The sequence below is a fragment of the Rhinatrema bivittatum genome, chromosome 1 (assembly GCF_901001135.1).
Source record: "Rhinatrema bivittatum chromosome 1, aRhiBiv1.1, whole genome shotgun sequence".
Classification (NCBI taxonomy): domain Eukaryota; kingdom Metazoa; phylum Chordata; class Amphibia; order Gymnophiona; family Rhinatrematidae; genus Rhinatrema; species Rhinatrema bivittatum.
The window spans coordinates 521,864,997-521,885,030 of NC_042615.1; the positions used below are offsets into that span (position 1 = coordinate 521,864,997).

Sequence of the window (20,034 nt, forward strand, 5' to 3'; positions counted from 1 at the left end):
ACACACTTTCCAATTGCCTTTTTGCACTGTACAACTACCTGCTCTAGCAGATTGGGTACAGTTCAGGCTATGGTGTAGGGCTATGTCCATGGGTGCAGCAATGTTGAGCGCATACGCACCTACATTAGCATGATGAGGGTACCACTGCACTTGCAGAGTGGGGATTAGGTGCAGGGCACTACTGTTCTAGTTTACCTCTAGTGTATTTTTCCTCTTAGCGGGCATAACACATTATGCATCGCAATCGCCAATACAATGGCTTGTCTTGGCTGAGACCGCATTCCTAGTTGTTCCACAATTGGAGTGCATACAGGAGCTATAGTGTAGGGAGTCTTTCCCCCATAAGTTTCCAGAGAACCTTGACTAGCACTAGGAGGCCTAGATCCTCCTGGGTACAGGAAAAGGGACAAATAACCAACCAAGAGAAGAACTTTTGAATGAAGACTGCACAGTTTTCTTCGTTGTCACAAGACAACCAAAGCCCAGTCTGGAGCTAGACTGCCCTCCAGAAACAAAAATGCAGTTCACTAGCATCTGAAAAGGAAAAACAGACTATATTTTCCTACTTACACCCGATGATTGGGTGATAGGCACAAGGGGCACAGAAACCAAGCAAACACTTGGAAGAATACACTGCAAAAAGCATCCAGGTCTGCTGCAGATCCTACCTGCAAACACTACAAGAAAAGATCTGACACCCGCCCAGGTCAGATAGCATGGAACTAAGTGTGCCAAGGAATGGAAGGGCTACTCTTCTAATAGGATCCCCACTCCAAGACCTCAAGTACAGATGGGGAGCTTGACTGAAACTCATCCATTCTCAGCAAATCTGATAGAACTTCATTCAAAATTTCCAGAGCACTCTAAACTCATAAGTGCTCAACTTCTTGAAACAGTATTTGGCAATTGGGTCTTTTCCCCTGCTCTTCCTCAAAATATTGTAACAAAACAGCATAGCTTCGAACTATAGCTTGCACAGCCATCGCACTTCATTTAAAGATCTGAATGCCATTGAAGCATGTTCTGAGGCATCAACGATTTCTTGAAATTTAACTGTTTTCAAAATAGATCTACTAAACATCGAGTACACAGTTCTGATAAGAGTTTTAATGTATTGCATCAATTTGACTTCTTTCCATGTCTCAGTTATTCCTAAATCTTCACAATGTGCTACACAGTGTTGCTGAGTTAGGTGTGGAATTTCTTTTTTCAACTGTGCTGCTACTCCATTTTTTCTTCCTAACATAACAGAGGCTTCGCCTGATGTAAACATAACCATCTTCCTTAAATCACGCTTGTTTACTGTATAAGAGAGTTTGATGGCAGATACGATTAAAGCAGCATTGCAATGTTCTAATCGCAAAATGCCACCAAACGATACTTTGTAATCCAAAGCATTGCTAGGCCGATACTTAAAGTAAAGTATTTAGCATTTGGTCAAAGATATGTCAGTGCTTTCATCAACAGTTAAAGTGTGGAACAATGCCAAAGAAATTTCTTGCATTATATCATTTTGAACAACGCTGTTGATGGCCAAGAAATTCAAATGCGTAATTTTTACTTCAACTATCTGGCAGCTTTACAAATTTGGTCATGTGTTCATTTATATCTCTAACAGCCAGCATAGAGGAGCTCAATTTGATGGCTAGCAAGACGCTGTCAATCAGGATCTTTATCTCATCTGGATTTAAACGCTTCTGTTCTACAACGATTTGCCTCCTTTGCTTTTCTTCTGCAGTCTCTAGTAACAGGTTTTTCAACACACCGCGAAGTCCATGAAGAAATTCCTGTCAGGAATGTGGTAAGAGCTCCTTAACCGCGTGGCAACTGCTTCGCGGAAAAAAAGAAGACTGAAGGGGGACCCCTGCTGGCTGCAGGGTTGGTGCCATGCTGGGCATGCCCAGTAGGGGCCAGTCAAAGTTCTGGAAACTTTGACAGAAGTTTTCCGTGGTTGGGCTCCATCCTGATGTCACCCATTTGTGAGGACTACCATCCTGCTTGTCCTGTGAGAACAGACAAATGACTCCTTTATCTTCATCATATGAAAAAATTTCGCACAGGGCTACACAAGTTAGGCCGTGCGACTTTGTGGTATTAGTTTCAACAGTCTCATCTAGCCATTCGGATTTAAATGATGTAGCTGTTCTCTTGCGTTTAACACCTTTACTCATTTCGGTTTTTATGCATTCAAATCTTATCTTAATTGTAATTAACTTATATATTATCAACTTATTTAAACTTAACCAGTTGACACTATCTTTTTCTAATGTTCTTTATAAATGATTTATATTCCCACATGGCGTCATATACACTCAGTCATCTAGCTGCTGACGCAGAGCATAGATTGATTCTTGTACGCGTGTGTATTGTGTAGCCTAGCAATGCTAGCATCCCTCCCATCCACACTGTGTCGCTGTACCCTGAACTGCTGCAGCTATGCCACTGGAGGTTGGGAGTATGAACGCTCCCTGACTTCATCCTATTAATGACCTAACAGGTTAGCAATCAGTTCTAAGTAACAGGTGGCATCCTGTCCTCTGTCAGCCGCATCAGTGTGTGCGATTAGGCCTAAATTCACTGGGGTTACAGAAACTTTGGAGCAAGTGTTTAAACCAATACTATGGACTGTGTAGAGATGAGTCAGAGATCTCTTAACCCATAGAGAGGCACAGACATTTTGTAGCGCACGTTAGGTGTCTCCCATCCTTGCTGTGCAAGTATAATGATTTTATGCCTAATAATTTGCCTAGTTTTTGGAAAAACTCTAGGATTAAACACTCTGTGCGCTAAACTTTGTACCATGTACGCGGCCTTCACAGGCTGTGTGCGCACGCACATGTGCATAGCTTAGAGGGAACACTGGCTAAAGCCTCTTTTGCCCTGCGTTTTTGGGCCGTATGCGGCAATAATGAAAGGCAAAAGCAATTTCAAAAAACGAGAAGGAAAAAATGCCGGGGCTCACATGAAGTGCTCTGTGGCAGCCATCTTGGATCCCCCGAATGGGACATAATATTAAGGTAATTCATTAAAGGGAAGAGGCATGAAAACACGGGTGTACTCAGATTTGTTCTGATTGTTTATTAGAAGGACATTAGTTTTTCTGTTCTATTCCAGACTGGATTGTATGCAAGACTGAACATGTAATACAAAAAGACTGTACAATTTTATCATCTATGAAGGGTTTTTAAAACCGAAATAAAGTTCTCATAACATTTTGCTGATATTTAATCAGTATCCGATAATAGGCAAATATATAGATATTCATTTCCAGACCCCGCAAAGAATCACCCGTTCTGCCAGCAATGGGACCTTACCAATACCTTCACCTAAATTAGCACACTTCACTTCCATTCGAGATCAAGCACTATCTCTAGCAGGCCCTCACATATGGAACGCCATACCACAAGAATTGAGACTTCAGCCTAACTCAAACAAACAAACTTAAAGACCTGGCTGTTCCAGCAAGCCTACTCATAATGTTCACTAGCATACCACTCAGATTCCTACATTGACAATAAAGCCTTAAAGCAGTCTTTTTATATATTTAATAGTTTTAATCTATTTATGATTACGTTTTATGTTAGCATTTCATGTTTATCTTTACTTTTATGCTTATTTTTATTGCATATGTTAACTGCTTTTAATATTTTAGATATAACTTTAACCTATTTTATTACTGTGCTTTATATATTTTATTGTAAACCGTTGTAATGTTCCAATGAACATCTGTATAGAAAAGCACATAAATATAACATGTTATTTATATTTCAATTATGTAGTTTTTTTTCCCCTGTATTAGAGGATTATAGTTTGCAAATGTATTATTTTGCCTAGAACATTTTTGTAGTAGTAATGATAATTTGTCATAAATAAGGCTTCTGATTTTAGGTTTCAACCAATAAACACTGATAAAAACATCCCCACACCACTTGCTCTAATACTCTCATCAGTCCCCTTTTCTGCCTTTGATCCTTCATTATTTTTGTGTCTTTTCCACAAAGAGAAATATATGTTATTTGATTCAACCAGAAAAAAGATACCCAGCAATTTGAACTGCATCTTGAAAACAGATAAATACTGATGTTTCTTATACCCTCAACGAATCCTAATTTCCTGGAAAATAAAGATATATATCTACAATTTATAAACACCTAAAAATAGAAGCCTTAGATATAAATCATAAACAGAAGAAAAAGATGGTAGGAACCTTTAGAGCACCTCCGATACAATCTTACCACAAAGTACTTCCCACTCATGAACAATTCCAACTGCTATTAGACAATCCATAGAGGATGGGGAGAGAAATATTAATGAAAAGAAGGGCGACATTAGTAAATATTTTGTTCATACAATGTCTAAGTAGCTGAGATCAGGTTGGAATCTGTGCTGGTGCTCCAAAAATGGACTACATTCCTAGAACTCGTAGCAAAAATTGCAAGGTGATAGCCAATGTCGTTCCTCCAAAGCTTTCACTTAAAACCTGATCAGGATCTCTTACCTGTGATAAGATGGGCACAAGTCTTCTTCAACTTATTTGCCTGATCATAAAGCTTTCGGGAGCTTTTGCTGGATGCAGAACAAAGCCTCTGCCTCATGGTTTTAACGCCCTGTCTACTGTCTGGGTTGAAGAAGATTACAATCGGAAACCACTGGGTATAGTTCAACAGATCTACAGCTTTAGGAGTCACATCCAACAGTGCATGTTTTTCCTATTGAGACAAAAGATCAATGTAACAATACAGAAACGGCTCTGAACATTTCCTCCATCATGACAGAGCATTTCATTTGGAATATCTTTATTTCATGCTCAACAGCCTGGTCCTGCTCCTCTGAGCTTCCAACTTAGTCTGAACAATTATCTACCCAGGGGTAACACCACCAAAAGACTTCATTTACTGCTATATAAGCATTTCCTCCACCCTTTTTTTTTTTTTTTTTTTTTTTTTTTTTTTTTAACTCCTCCCGAACAGTCCAGCCATAGTAACTAGTCCTCTGGCTGAGAGAGACTGCAACTCTTGGTGAAACCTCATACAAAGTTTGCCTTTGGAGTCAGCCAGTAGGTGTCATCATTGCTTTTTAACCAGGATTCCCTATCTCAGGGACTACAAAAGCTGCTTCCGCAGCATTCCTAGCCCCGGATTCCACAAAAATCAAAAGCCTAAGTCTGCTGTACAGTAGGGAACAGCATTGCCCATGCGCTGGGCCAAGGACTTTTTTTTTTTTGGGTCGTCTTTAAATTATTAGCATAGCAGAAAGACCAAGCACATTGACTCAACTTTATGGACTGGCCCAGTACAGTATGGCATACTGTTATGTGAGGGACCTGGGTTTGATTCCTGAATCAGGTTCTCTGTTCCCCAGGACCCCTGGGGAAGCTGTGGAAGACGTGTTCCCAGACCCTGGGGAGGGTGGAGGAGAAAGTCCCAGTTGTCAAGCAATGTTAATACTAATTTGCTGGATTTAGCATCCATCATTGCAGAGTTCTAGAGGGAGTTTTGGTGCATGGCCTCCAACAGAAGATTGTCGCTGCAATGACTAAGATAAGTTGGAAGGGGATAATAAAATGGGTGGGGGGGGGGGGAGGAACAGAAGCCCAACATAGCTGCAAATCTAATTTTATGGGACCATAGCCCAACAGAGGCCAGTCCTAAATGAGCTGAAAACTCAAAGTAGGAGGAGGAGGAGGAATCTGCTAGACCAGCTTCCTCCCCTCTCCCCACCAAAACCCCCCCCCCCCCAAACAAATCAAAACAGCGTTTATAGTTAGATAGGGCACTCCATTTTGAAGATTTGGGTTGCTCCTTTGTAGCAATGAAAAAGTTTAAGTAGCAAAGATTAAGATGTAAGATTGTATTTCGAAATTTCACATCTCTTGCCACAAGCTGGCAAATACAAATAAGTGGGGCAGCTTCTCATCAAGCTGCAGGTGGGCTTCACGATGCCAGTCTGCAGGGCTGGTTCATTTTACACTTGCAGTAGAATTTTGTACAGTAAGAAAGTGGAAGTGTTTTGCTTTTCCTTCTAATAACTAGAGCACTTTGATTTGCCTGATGTTTCAAGAGTGGTGTAGTTTGCAGGAGACCCAGGTTTATCTACAAGTTGGACTTGCCACATGCATGGGACTTGGAAGGCAGAAAGTTCCTAGCATTGCACTGTAGTGCCATCTAATCCCCAGGTGCACATATAATCAGATCCCAAAGGGGCCCCAATTCATCTCCCTTGACAGGATTGCTGCTGAAGCTTAAGACAGGGTAACGATAAGGCAGAAAGTTGAATATATACACACAGCGATAGTAAACGGGTCTGGAATGGTTTACAATTTGGCTGCAAGTCAAAAGGCATATCTGATTAGACAAACAAAACACAAAAAATGAATAGATTAGCATATTTCCAAATTTTGATATCTAGATCTTTTAGATTTGCAAAATCTCTATTAGAAAAGAGAAGTCCTTGGCTGCAGCCCTCATCTTTCAAAGTATATAAAACTTTATCTTCAACTTGGGCTGCTGATTCCCAATTTACTTACTTATGCTTTCCTAAATTCTATTTAAAAAATGCAATGATTTCTGAATTTAATGAGTTGCTTGAGAATTACAAACCCTTACCAATGGCATTCATGTCAAGACTGGATGTGTCTTGCTGGGCTGCAGGCAACTCAAAAGATCCAGGAAAGCATTTGTTAGATCTTTCTCTAATCTATGGCATTTAGTCAATAGTTTCCCTACAGGCAAAAAAAACCTGAAGAATGCTTCAACAAAAGAGAATCCTGTGAGTGAACTAAAATATGCTTCTATTTAAATGTGTGTGTGTGTATGTTTTGATAAGGCACTTTACCTGTTCAATAATTTGCCTCACAGTGTTCAAACGCACCACTCCCGCAGACTTCTCTGCCCCAGCATCCTTCGGTTCAGTCTCTGCAACAGTAACATTGACATGCTAACATTTTACCATAAACTCTTCCAAACCCATATCATGCATGCAGAGTAAATCAGAACTTTAGGTTTCAAGTTTCAAAAGGATCAAACTTACTAGCAAGCTGAAACAGATCCGGCAAGTCGTTTGCTAACTTCTCCATAGCTACATCTGCTATAGGACCAAATACCACCACAGGTCTTTTGAAACCAGCTGCAGGCAGTGGAGGGGGGGGGGGGGGAGAGAGAAAGGAGGGAAAAAATAGTTTAACAGCATACATAAAAAGATCAAGGTAAGGTAATGAAAAACAAAAAGCAGCCAAATCTAGTATTCATGAGCATGATTTGTCAGGACTAGTAACTATATGCTTCCCTTCCACACACCCCCATTCCTGGAGATTATACACAGAATCCTCTCCTAAAATGTGTTCTATGTCCAGATTTGCATTAGCACAATGAGCACTTTTGCTTTTATCAACCTGCAAGGCTTTGCTGTTCTTAGCTTGAGTGGCAAGTGCCAAGAGAAGCACAGCAATAGGGCCACTAAATGAAAAGACTCCCTGCTTAGATCCCCTGGGCTCACTGCCAGTGATAAAGATGGGTGGATCATTTGTTTTCTGAAGTCAAATCTCAAAATCTGACAATTATGGATGCAATTTATGGGTCTTGACAATTCAAAATGATTATGCTCATCGGTATGGAGTTTAAAAGTTTGAAAAACAAAATACTTTCATGTCTGTGAATCAGCTAAGAGTACAAATAAAGCAGGTGTCGTCCCCTCTTTTCTGGGAAGTTACAGAAGGCTATGCTGGTCCACTTTAGTTTCTAAACCTTCTAGAGCACCTTTGTACATTTTTACAAACAATGGAAGTCTGCAGTAAATTCATGCAATGTATTTTTGGGCCCTGCAGTTTCCATCTCTTGCACCTCTGGCCTTCCAAGCTCAATTGGAACCAACCTGTACTGGGCCATTGTGCCATGAGCCTTTATTTGCATTGTCCAGGGGCTAAAGACTATGGTGGCTGCCAGAACCTGGTACAGTACTACATGTGCACCTTGAGCCTGGCTGTTAGGTGTTGATGTCATGGCACATCACAGAATTCCCAGCCCTGGCTGGTCCAAAGAGCAGAAGCTGGTCTCAGAAAGCAAGCCACCCAAGTTCATACATTTTTGACTCAATAAAGAGGACTAATTTGTGCAAACTGAACATGAACTGTGTGCTTGGGAACTTTTCTTTAAAATATTTTAATTCACCCATAATTAGATATTAACCATTAATGTATCATACCACATAAAATGTTCAAAGCATTCACACATTTTCTCCACGCTCTTCCCTCTTTCACTACTCTAGAATAGGCCAGGAAGCACAGAGGGGGAAAAAATTAGTTTTAGATGTTAATAGTGTCACATAATGCCTTAGTGCTACTCTCAACACCCATTCAGGGTTAACCCTGCCAATCACTGCCTAAACCTGCCTTCACCTGTGCACTTGATTCTATGCTGGCAGCCTCCCACCCTCCAACTGGGCTCTTGTCTGCCTCTGGGTAAGTACCCCACCCAAAGCTATCCCCTGTTCTTTTCTAGTGACACAGGCTCCCCCCCCCCCCCCCCCCAATACAACCCAAGGGTCACTGCAACAAGTAAAACAAAGGATTCATACAATTAATGCTAACTAGACACTTTTCATTGTACTTAGTGCCAGGTGAGGTTCAGGAGAGGCTGTCCTCACAAGGATGTGTAAAGCTGGGGCAAGCCCTTGGCACAGACCTGGTTCCTCTGCACACTTAGTCAAGACTGAGATGTCTGACAAATTGTGAGCTGGGTCACTCTAGAGCTGATATTGTACAACCAATTAAAGCCCAAGGCACCAGCTTCCTGACTAATAGCAATACAGAATGATGCAACATTACACCACCTTGTCTAAACTAAGGAAGTACACCAATCCAAGCCTCACTTTGAGGCATACAAGTAGCAGTTTAACTTGATTAGTGTTAGATGCCTGAAACTGCAAAGCACAGCAGGATTTAGTCTGCCACCTGCATATCTGTCCAGGATTGTATGGAAAGGGTGGTCTACCAGGGAAACAAAAAAGGTTCCACGCAAAATAAATCTCAACAGGCAAAGATCCCCATTTCATCACAAGCAGATTTCTAAAATCCTAGGCACAATACATCTCTTCAACATACTTTCCTGTATTTAGTAGCCATGTGTCTTAATTCAGTTACTTTTCTCAAAATATAAAACTGAGCATACACCTGGCTGATAAAGTTTGCTAAGGGACCGCAACACAGCTAACATTCTGCAGGACTATCTTGAAGGTAGATGTAGGAAAACAGTACAACGCCACGCCACCCCAACAAAGTTCTAGAACACAGATTCTTTCCTGCCTAATCTATTACTAAATTTGGTTTGCAGATTCTGTAGGAGACTTGACAACCACACTAATTTTCCTGAGGGTTAAAGGAGATAATAAGGTTGAACTACTATGTTCTGAAAACCACAAGGTAAACAAGCTGAAAGTTGCATGCTCTAAGCACTGCACAAAGTCAAATTTCAGGAGCTCGCCCATCTGCCACCTCTTATCTTGTTTCCTGGCCCGGGGACAAACTTGCAACCACTTCCATGCTGAACCTGCATTCAGACATCTCTTCCTCCCTCTCCCTACAACAGAACCCAGCCAGCACTCTCCCATTTCCTCTCCCTGGACTCCAGCCAGCACTCTTCTTTCTGACCCCCTCCCAGACACCCGATGCCTTCCTTGTTGCTGCTTCTATGGACAGCCCAGGTTTGTGGTGCAGTGTTGCATTGCTCATTGCACCTGTGCAAGGGTTCATTCCCTTCTGCTGACCGAGGGGGTGGGAAAACCCACTGGCAATGTATTCTTCGCACCTCCATGCAGGTTCATCTCTACCTTCGTCACGCTTCCGTCGCTCCTCCCATTCTGGTCCTGGCAGCTCCTTTTTATGTGCAGTGTGCACAGCTGCTTCAGTAAAGTTACACAACCACTCATGCACACATGGTCTACTGTATATGGACAAATGGGCAACAGCCTCAACAGGTGCTCTTGTTAAAAGCAAAATGTTTCTGGTACCTCTTTAGAAACATCTTATACATCAGAGTGCACATAATCTTGAATTAAGCTGAGAGAACCCAGAGTAATTTGCTCTTATTTCCTACAGCCCAGGGGGGCATCACTAGGGTCTGGCACATGGGACTAGTGCCCCAAACCTCTTAGGGTACGCCAACATGGGGACACTGTCACAGGAGTCCCGTGCTTTGATGTCACATTAGTAAGTGCTCTCCACCCTTCATGCTGGTAGGAGGGCAGCACTTCTTACCTGCATCTGCCACCTCCTCTCCTAGCTTCAATCTGAAGCCTGAACACGTGTGGCTCGTTGGCCCCGCTAGACTATGGAGCCAGGCATATTCAGACTGAAGCAGGCTGACAAAGCGGCAGATAAAATGAAAGGAGGAGAAAATGGAGGAAATTATGTACATATATTGGATTATGCAACATTACGCGGCGTAGCCATGTACACAAGAACTATGTCACTAAAGGATGTGGGGGAGCTAGTGTATTGGCTACACATTTCATTTGCTTACTCTTTCTGTACGGTACCTGAACCTATGTATGACTATAATTGCCTCAGTCCTTTTTACTTTGTTGTGTTACAAATAAAAAAAAAAATGAAAGGAGGAGAGGGAGGATTAGAGGGGAGGAAAGATCATGCTGTGGGAAAGGGGAGGCAAGAGAAAAGAGGAAGCAGATAAGTATGAGCGTGTGGGGAGGAGAGACACTATTTTCACTAGGGTAGGTCCTGCTAAATCTATTTGACGCCCAGTCCAGGTCTGTGCATGTGATAACCTGCTGTTCTGCCTCCTTCCCCACAGTAATGTTTAATCATCAGAAAATCAGAGGGTGACATATTGGCCTGAGCCCCAGTAATTTTAAATATGCAGCCATGCCTCTGCTATCCCATGTCTAACCACACAGTAACTCTGTGCACCACATGGCCTATCTCTCCAGCAGAAATCCTTCAGAGAATAAAGTGCAGCTGAAATTAGCATATACTGAATTGACAACTGATGCTAGACATTAGTGATACCACTGTGTATAAGGTCTCAACGTGCCAAGATATTCTATTTGGCTACACTGTTAATGATAGCAGTTAAAAAAAAAAAAAAATCCTGAAATCTGCACACAGCATTTTGATATCAAAATATTTACATATATTTTCACGCATCAGTCCCATGAGGAAAAAAAAAGTTACTACCATTTTATTATAAAGTAGCAAGGATTCATACACAGACCATTCATCACAAAAATACAATTTTAAAATTTTAAAACTAAAAATATGATTTACTTTTATTTCAATTTATTATAATTTATGGTGGGAGACCGAGCATGGTAAGTGTGTTCCCAGGCAATAATTTGATTGGATAAGGCCCTCAACATTAATCTCCAGCCATTACTGCCTAAGAGCGAAGCTTCATTTCTGGTACCAGAGTCCAATAAAAAGCCCAAAAACAGATTGCTGTATCTTCCCTCATGGAGATTTGTCATCTTATTGATCAAGATTTAAGTGGTCAAAGTGCAGATGAAGTGCATCTCAGTCTGAACAGCTTAAGGGGAATGCATCACTTAGAACCCAATTCATCTGAAACAATATATCAAGATTTCGGCTTGCAGACCAAGGTACTACTGTAGGTAGCTGAAGTGTATTGGTACCACTTACCACACCAACAGGGTGTTCCCCTATAAGCCAAAGTTTCCTCACCTTCTCGCAAAATGATCCTCTCATAGGCTGGGAATTTTGTGCTGACAGCTGAAATAGCTAGCAGATCCTCTCGGCTCTTCTTCATATTCTTTTTCATGGCAGCTCTTTGACCACGAGTTCGCCAGAAATCTGCCCTGTCACCAGCAGCTCCTCTCTGGGCATTCTGTACACTCGCCAGCTGGTCAGCTCTAAGAGATGCAAAGCACAGAGCACACGACTACAGACCAAATCCAAGAGTAACAAGCAATAAACACACACATATACACACAGATAGTAATTAAAAAACAAACAAGCAAGCTAAGATGAGAAAGGTAAATCTAGTTAAGTTCCTTAGGAGGTGTGGCAACGTAGTAAGGGTGATCAGCGATAGGTAGCAGCCTTAGGATCCATTTCCTTGGCTAGGAAAGTTAGAACTATAATCTGTGATGCCAGATGGTCAAAGCTGCAGACTGTGCTGATCTCCAGGGCCTATTAACATCCATATCATAAGAGACAAGGGACAGAAGCTCTGGAAGAGTTTCATCTGCTTTACTGGAAACAAGATTCTGTAATTGCTACAGAATGGGGGGTAGGAACGGGGGAGAGAGTGAAAAGAAAGCAGTACCTGTGGATTGCAGTGTAAGATAAGAAAATTTAAAAAAGCACCATGCTGGGTCATACCAAGGGCAACCGAGCCCACATTGTCTCAGATAGTGGCCAGTCTGGGTCACAAGTACTCATCAGATCCCCAAAAGTTTATCTATTTCTTGCATTTCATTCACCAGGATAAGCTTTAGCTTTCCCAAATCTACCTAGCTAATAGCTATTTATGGATTTTTTTTCCTTCAGGAACTTGTCCAACCCTCTTTTTAAACTCCCACTATGTTAGCTGCCTTGACCTCATCCTCCAGCAAAGGATTCCATAACTTGTTTGTGAACAGAGTGAAAAAAAATACTTCCTACGATTTATTTTAAATCTGCTGGTTGCTAGTTTCATGGAGTGACCCCTGGACCTGATGTTATTTGAAAGGATAAATAGCCCTTCCCTATTTTCCTGTTCTACCCCACTCATGATTTTATAAATTTCAATCATATCCCCTTCTCAATCGTCTTTTCCAAACTAAAGAGCCCTTATCCGTTTTATCCTCTCTCCATAAGGGAGCTTTTCCATCCCTTTTATCATTTTTTGCTGCCCTTTTCTGTACCTTTTCTATTTCCAACAAGTCTTTGAGATGGGGCGACCAGAATGGAACACAATACTCATGGTGCAGTCGCACCATGGATCTGTAGAAAGGAATTATGATACTCTCAGTTTTGTTCTGTATTTCTTTCCAAATAATTCCTAACATTTGCCTTTTTGACGACTGCCGCACACAGAGCCAAAGATTTCAAGATACTATCTACAAGGACTCCAAGATCCTTTTCCTGGATGCTCACTCCTAACATAGGACCCAGAATCATATACTTGTAAGTTGGGATTATTTTACCCTATATGCATAACTTTGCACATGTCCACATTAAAATGCATCTGCTATTTAGAAGCCCAGCCTTCTAGTTTCACAAGGTCCTTCTGCAGTTCTTCACAATTCGAAACAATTTCATGTCATCTGCAGATTTAGTCACCTCACTCGTTGTTCCTTTCTCCAGATCATTTACAAAATACACTAAATAGCACCCTGGGGCACTCCATTAACAACCTTTTTCCATTCAGAAAACTGACCATTTAGTCTTACCCTCCGTTTCCTGCCTTTTATCCAGTTACCAAGACACAATAGGGCACTGCCTCTGATTCCATGACTTCCCAATTTCTGAGGAGTCTCCCATGAGAGACTTTGTCAAATGTCTTTTGAAAATCCAAATACACTATATCAACCGGCTTTGTCTGCATGTTTTACACCCTAAAAAAAAAATCTAGTAAATTGGTAAGGCCAGACTCTCCTTCCACCCCCAATTAAACCATGTCTATTTATGTGGTCAGAAATTTTGCTTTTAATAATAGCTTTGACAATTTGCCCAGCACACACGTCAAGCTCACCGGTCTAAAGTTTCCCAAATCATCCCAGAGCCCTTTTAAAAAAAACTGGCATCATATTGGCCTCCAGTCTTCTAATATCATGGCTGTTTTAATTGATAGATTGCAAATCACCAGAAACAGATCTGTAATTTCATTTTTTAGTTCCTCCAGAATTCTGGGGTGACTACCATCTGGTCCTGAAGATTTGTTATTTTTTAGTCTGTCAATCTAAGTTACTGCATCCTCCCATTTTCACAGTGATTCTATCCATCTAGTCATTCAGCATCATCACCATCAAAAAATGTTTCCAGTGTGGGGATGCCCCAACATCCTTTGGTGTCGAAACATGCCCCCAGGTACTCTAAGGATTGAGAGGGCTGTAGACTGCTCTTGGCAATGTTCACGACCCGAGTTCCTCCAGTAGGTTCTCGACTCAGCTGGTCACCTGTTGGCTCTCTTCCAAAGACGTCGCCCTGATCAGCCAGTCGTCCAGGTAAGGGTGTACCAAGATCCCTTCCTTCCTCAGTGTTGTTGCCACGACCACCATAAATTTGGAGAATGTTCCGGGGGCGGTTGCTAATCCAAATGGTTATGCTTAGAGCTGGTAATGATGTCCCAGTACCGCAAAGTGTAGAAGACGCTGGTGATTTTTATGGACTGGAACGTGAAGGTAGGCTTCGGAGAGGTCCAGAGAGAATAGGAACTCTCCTGGTTGTACTGCCATTGTTACGGATCAAAGGGTCTCCATTCAGAAGTGTAGTATCCGCAGATGACTGCTGATGTTCTTGAGATCCAAGATGGGTCGGAATGATCCCTCTTTCTTGGGGATGATAAAATAGATGGAATAATGCCCCATATTTTGTTGGGGCATAGGAACCGGAGTTATAGCCTTCAGACTGAGTAGTCTTGTCAGAGTGGCTTCCACTGCCAGTCTCTTTGATGTGGGAGTGGCAAGGTGATATTTTGTCCCGAGGGATACTGCGGGACTCCAGAGAGTAATCTTCTCGAATGATGTTTAGTACCCATTTGTCCGATGTGATCTCGACCCATCGTTGGTAAAAAGAGGGAAAGTCAACCCCCTATTTCCTCTTCCTGTGGATGGGTCGTCCCATTCTCATTGGGGAGCACAGCTGGAGCCTGCACTCGGGCCTGCTCCTCTTTTGGTTTGTCGGTTCCAAAAGGGCTGGGATCTTCCTGAGGGATGAGGTGCCTGGAACTGCGAGTTCCTGTAGGGACAAAAGCATTGAGAGCCTCTGCCCCTAGTTCTTCTGGGGGAGGGGTGCTGGGATCTTTTACCCCTGTCCTCCGGTAGCTGAGGCACTGGAAATTCGCCCCACTTGCTGGCTAACGTCTCCAATTTATTTCCGAATAAGAGATCCTTTAAAGGGCATTCTTGTGAGATTCGCTTTAGAGGTCACGACAGCAGACCAATTCCGCAACCATAACTGTCTTCTGGCCGCCACTGCCGAGGCTACTCCTCTGGCTGAGGTACATACCAGATCCGAGCTTGCGTCCGTCAGGAAGGCTGCTGCAGGTTCAATCGTTTCACCGGTATACGTTCCGGAGTTATTTGCCTCTCTCTCGAGGAGCAAGCAGGAACGTGCCACCAGTACGCAGCAGGAAGAAATCTGCAGTGTCATTGCTGTTGCGTCAAAGGCCTGCTTAAGAATAGATTCTAATAGTCTATTCTGAGTATCCTTCAATGCAGCCCCTCCCTCAATGGGAATGGTTGTTCGCTTTGAGACGGCACAGACCATGGCTTCAACTTTCGGGAAAAGCAGGCATTCTTTGGTTGCTGGTTCCAGAGGGTACAAGGCTTCCAAGGCCCAACCTCCTTTAAAGCTGGCCTCTGGGGCATCCCACTCCAGGTCAATCAGTTCCTGGATAGCTTCCATCATTGGGAAGTAGCATGAGGCCTTACGAAGTGATACCAAAATTGGGTTCTTCTTTGGTTCCGCCATAGGGTCTGTGCCTGGGATACCCAGAGTCTTCAGAGTCTGGGAAACAAAGGCTGGTAATTCATCCCTGTGGAAGAAACGAAGCACGGCTCTGTATGGTTCCAGGCCTGGAGGGATTTCTCCTTCTTCCAGAGAGCCACCATCATCATCTGAGGTGTCCGGGTCCCTGTCAGGGAAATTCTTGGTTAGGCAAGGCATGTCTTGAGGCCTCTGAGCAAGGCCAGGAGGATCTTGTGCTTCCGGCAGGGGTTGAACTCGGGTCACAGCTGGGGCTGATTGCGCCTGAACTAAGGCTCGCAGCCCCTGGAAAAATTCTAACCAGGGGAAGGTCCCTGGGTCCATGTTAGTCACAGGGGGAGTCTGAGTAGGGGCCCCTGAGGTGCCCTCTTGTGGAGAAGCCATTTCGGAGTTGCATAGATCCGAGATGCTATCGTATATAGTGGTTCCAGACCCATCCTCAGACAGTGAGGGACCAGGCTTTGGTCCCCCCCCGGGCTTCTTCACAATGACAACACAGGCAGGACTCCAGTTCAGGCTGCGCGGCTCTGATGTGGCAGGCTGTGCAAAGAGTGCCTTCTGGGCTTCTTAGGTGCCGCTGCCATTGCCTCTGTGTATAGGCTCACAGGTAATCTGCTGTAATATGCCTGTAGTTATGCGCGTGAGCACAATGCGCGCGTGTAGTTTTTAAGCGTGGCTGTGTGTGTGTAGTTATGCGCGCGTCTACGTCGGAGGCGCACAAGTTGGGCACATGGACCATCCGGCCTGCCCCGTGTGTGCCACCAGCCGAGAAGGGAAGATGGCGCCGGCGCCCCCCAAGGGTCTCTATGTGTTGGGACCCCTGCACCAGACCGGGGCCTAGCCCAACCAAGGCTGCTCAACCCGATTGATGTTCCCTTTTACCTCGCCGGATGAAATACGAAATCGGTTTGGCACTCCGAGCCCCTGAGACCTTAATGTAAGGTTTCAGCTTACCTGGTCTCGGCGCTTACCAATCTCGTGCTAGGATGGTCTCCAGCTGCGGTTGGTTATGCACCTGCTGCCTTTCAGTCGCTCTAGGGCTAAATCCACGCCGGGTTGCCAGCTACCGGACCAAGGCACGCCTCTGAAGGATCTTGAAAATCACCACAGGAATTCTCAACTGGGGGAGGGACCCTTAGGTATCACCGCAGGAGAGCGGGGCTCGATCTTCAAGGTAAATTTTGTCTTCTTGCTGTAATTTCTTAACACTATTCTAGTGTGTGGGATAGTGTCCGCATCTGCTAGGAGACAGAGAGATATTGAGGAGCTGAGGTCACTGCAGGGATATATCTAGAGTGACGTCAGCTTTGAAATCTGACTCCGTCTCCCATCTGCTAGCAGAAGTGCACATAACTCACTGGTCCAGAGTCCATCTGGCTACACGCTAGGAAAATGCACACGCTTCAGTACTGGGAATTTTAAAAAAACATAAAAAGTTCTACTCATTTCCAACTCAAAATAAATATCAGCACATTATTTTGGCATAAAGTACCTGCTTTTACTAGGAATGATTCCCTTTTCCAGTTCATTTGCAATTCTCACAGCCAGCCAGCTGCCCAGTTTGCCATCGTAGAGCGTGTCAACCACTCTGAATATCTCCCCTCTGGTGAAGCCTAAGCTCTGTGGAGCTTCCTTTTCATACTCAAAGTGAGTCCTTATGAAGAATGAATCTCCTCTGCCACAAGCCAGGATATTCTTGTACACTGAAAGGAGAGAGAGCATTTAGTATGAGCTGCGACCGGACTAGTGAACAGATGCAGCACAAACATCTGTACAGTGGAAATGCTCTGCAGCTTTATTAAAGAATCATTTCAAAACACATCCCACAAGTACTGAAACTGTAAAGAAAAAGGTGGGGCAGAACTTACCTCATGAGAAGCATAGGGCGTTGCATGATTTTCCAGAAGTCAGTATTTCAAAGCCTATGACATGGTATTATACCAAATACCTATTTTCAGTTTTTAAAAGTTACCCCACCCAGGGCTCCTCTCAAACTCTTCCTAAGGAAAATGCCATGTAAAGTGATAGACAACTGTGCATAAGAGAGTGTATGGAAAATGTCTGTGGGAATGGAAGAATTTAGGCATCAAGATGGGCTAGGCTGAATAGATGGGTTTTTAACTGGTACAGGAACAGAGTCTTAAAAACCAGGAAGTAGGGTTTTTTTTCAGTGAGGTTGCCAGAAGGGAGAAAATCCAGAAGCAAGAGAATGTCAGCTTAGTGCAAGGGATTTGGAGGCATGCGTGAAACAGACTGGCAAGGACATGAGAGTGTGACTGTGCATACGAGCAAAGGATAAAGGGAGGGTCACACTATGAATGCATTTGTAAGTGAAGACCAAAAGTTAAAATAATGTGTGGTACCTGACAGGGAACTGAAGGGAAGCCAGGCATGGCATGAGAGTACCAGGGTAGGTGCTAGGGAAGCCTGACAGAGGACTTCTAAAGGAGTTGTAACAGATAAAAGTGAGGATTCGGGAAAAATCAGCAAGGAGGCTTTTTTTTTTTTTTTTTTAAATAGCCTAAATTAGTCTAGACAGTAAAGGAACACTGCATGAAGGAGACCGTCAAAGTACAGTAAAGAGATTTTATGATTAAGCAGTTATGCAGAGAACATATACCAGAAATGTGTGAGCAAAGAGTGAGAAGGATCAAGAATAGACAACAGACTCCTAGCAGAGTCAGAGAACTGACGGAAACCCAGGTGTTGGGCAAGGGAGGCAAATAGAGAAATTCAGTTATAAATGGATTCAACGCTGACAAACAAGACTGCATCAAGGGACACACTGCAGGAAGACAAAGGTGAGTTGATACAGATGGGGAGGGGGGAAAAAAAAAAAGGAAAGATCTGGATGATATTGTAAATCAATGGTGAAAGAACCCAAAATGAGGAGATGCAAATATAGAGAGAGATGAACACAGGACTAAAATCAGAATATTGTGGGACACTGACAATAAGAGGAGTATAGTTCAGAGTAGGAATTTTTAGCAGTGATCATAAAAGGAATGTTTAGAAATATAAAGTGAGAATTATTAAAGATCAGATCAGGGGGTTCCAATCTGGGGTCTATGGACACCCAGGGGGGTCCCTCCAAAAGGGATGAAAATGTTTAGCCAGGGAGAAAATGAGTGAGCTGCTGCCAGGAGAGTGAGAGGGGGCCCTATTATGGCCCTGAAAACTTCACCCTACATTGCTGTAGACCAGGAAGAGGAGGGACAGATGGGCCAATTAGAAGCCTCAAATTGCACTATTGCAAGTTTAGCAGATGTGGGAAAGGCAGGGATCGATTGCAGCTCTCGAGAATCATAAACACCCACTGTTGCATTTCATGAGACTGGGGGGGTGACATATTGCAGCTCTCAGAAGCTTTGCAACCTCTGCTGAATCCTAAGAAAAGCAGAGAAAAGCTGAATTATCACAGCAGTAAGAAACATTTCCCACTACTGCCACATGCTCTGCGCCACTGGCCTGACAGACAGGAGAGGAGAGATGCACCAAAATGTGAGCAGAATGACTCAAAGGAAGAAAGGAGGAAATATGACTGGGGTTGACAGTATGGAGGGAAGGACAGAGGGGTGAAAGATAGAAATGACGGCAGAAAAAGACCAATCAGCCCATCCAGTCTGCCCAGCAAGCTCCCATACTTATCTGTTTCACCGACCACTAAGTTCAGGGCCCTTATTGGTAACTGATTCAAATTTCCTGCCACCCCCTATCATTGATGCAGAGAGTAATGTTGGAGTTGTATCAAAGGTGAGCATAAGGCTTAATGGTTAAGGGTAGTAACCGCCGCATCAAGCAAGTTACCCTGATGCTTGTTTACCCAGACTGCACAGATCAATGCCTTGTTGGACGTTGTCTGAATGTAAATCCTCTTTTCCACATTTCTCCCTGCCATTGAAGCAGAGAGCAACGCTGTACATGCATTCAAAGTGATATATCAGGCTTAATTGGTTTAGGGTAGTAACCGGAGGATAAAGAGAACCTGAGGATAAAGAGGGCGTCAGGAATCTATGACAATCAAACTCAAGCAACTATTATATCCCTAACAAAATTACTGCTAGCAACAGTTTTAAGGGATGAGCAGCCTTTTTGATAATTCAGACAACACTGCTTGAGCTTGCTTTGCTTTTGGACTTGGCCGTAGAAGCAGTCCTGTGCTTTTTCCCCCTAATGCCTGCATATCGGGACTGTTTCTGCAACCAAGTCCAAAAGCAAGTCCAGGCTCAAGAATTGACTCGTTTCACTAGAGAAATAAATCAACTAGCTACTGTTCAAACAATTCAAGCTAAGGTGATATACCTCCAGTTAATAAAATGTATTTGCAAACTGGGAGAATAGTGCAGTGGGAAGCTGGTTTAACTTCTGGGGGTACT

At 43.3% G+C, this 20,034-nt stretch overlaps 1 protein-coding gene across 4 annotated transcripts in view; it reads right to left on the reverse strand.

The window, feature by feature from the left end:
- TJP2 (tight junction protein 2) overlaps positions 1-20,034 on the reverse strand; it is a 250,962-nt gene that overhangs the window by 35,334 nt on the left and 195,594 nt on the right. For all 4 annotated transcript variants that reach the window (XM_029612832.1, XM_029612820.1, XM_029612840.1 and 1 more), the window contains exons 13-17: positions 17,151-17,361; positions 11,690-11,877; positions 7,030-7,125; positions 6,835-6,914; positions 4,499-4,709 (exon numbers count right to left, since the gene is read on the reverse strand). In XM_029612832.1, the coding sequence (XP_029468692.1) occupies positions 4,499-4,709; positions 6,835-6,914; positions 7,030-7,125; positions 11,690-11,877; positions 17,151-17,361 (786 nt within the window). The remainder of the gene's footprint in view (positions 1-4,498; positions 4,710-6,834; positions 6,915-7,029; positions 7,126-11,689; positions 11,878-17,150; positions 17,362-20,034) is intronic.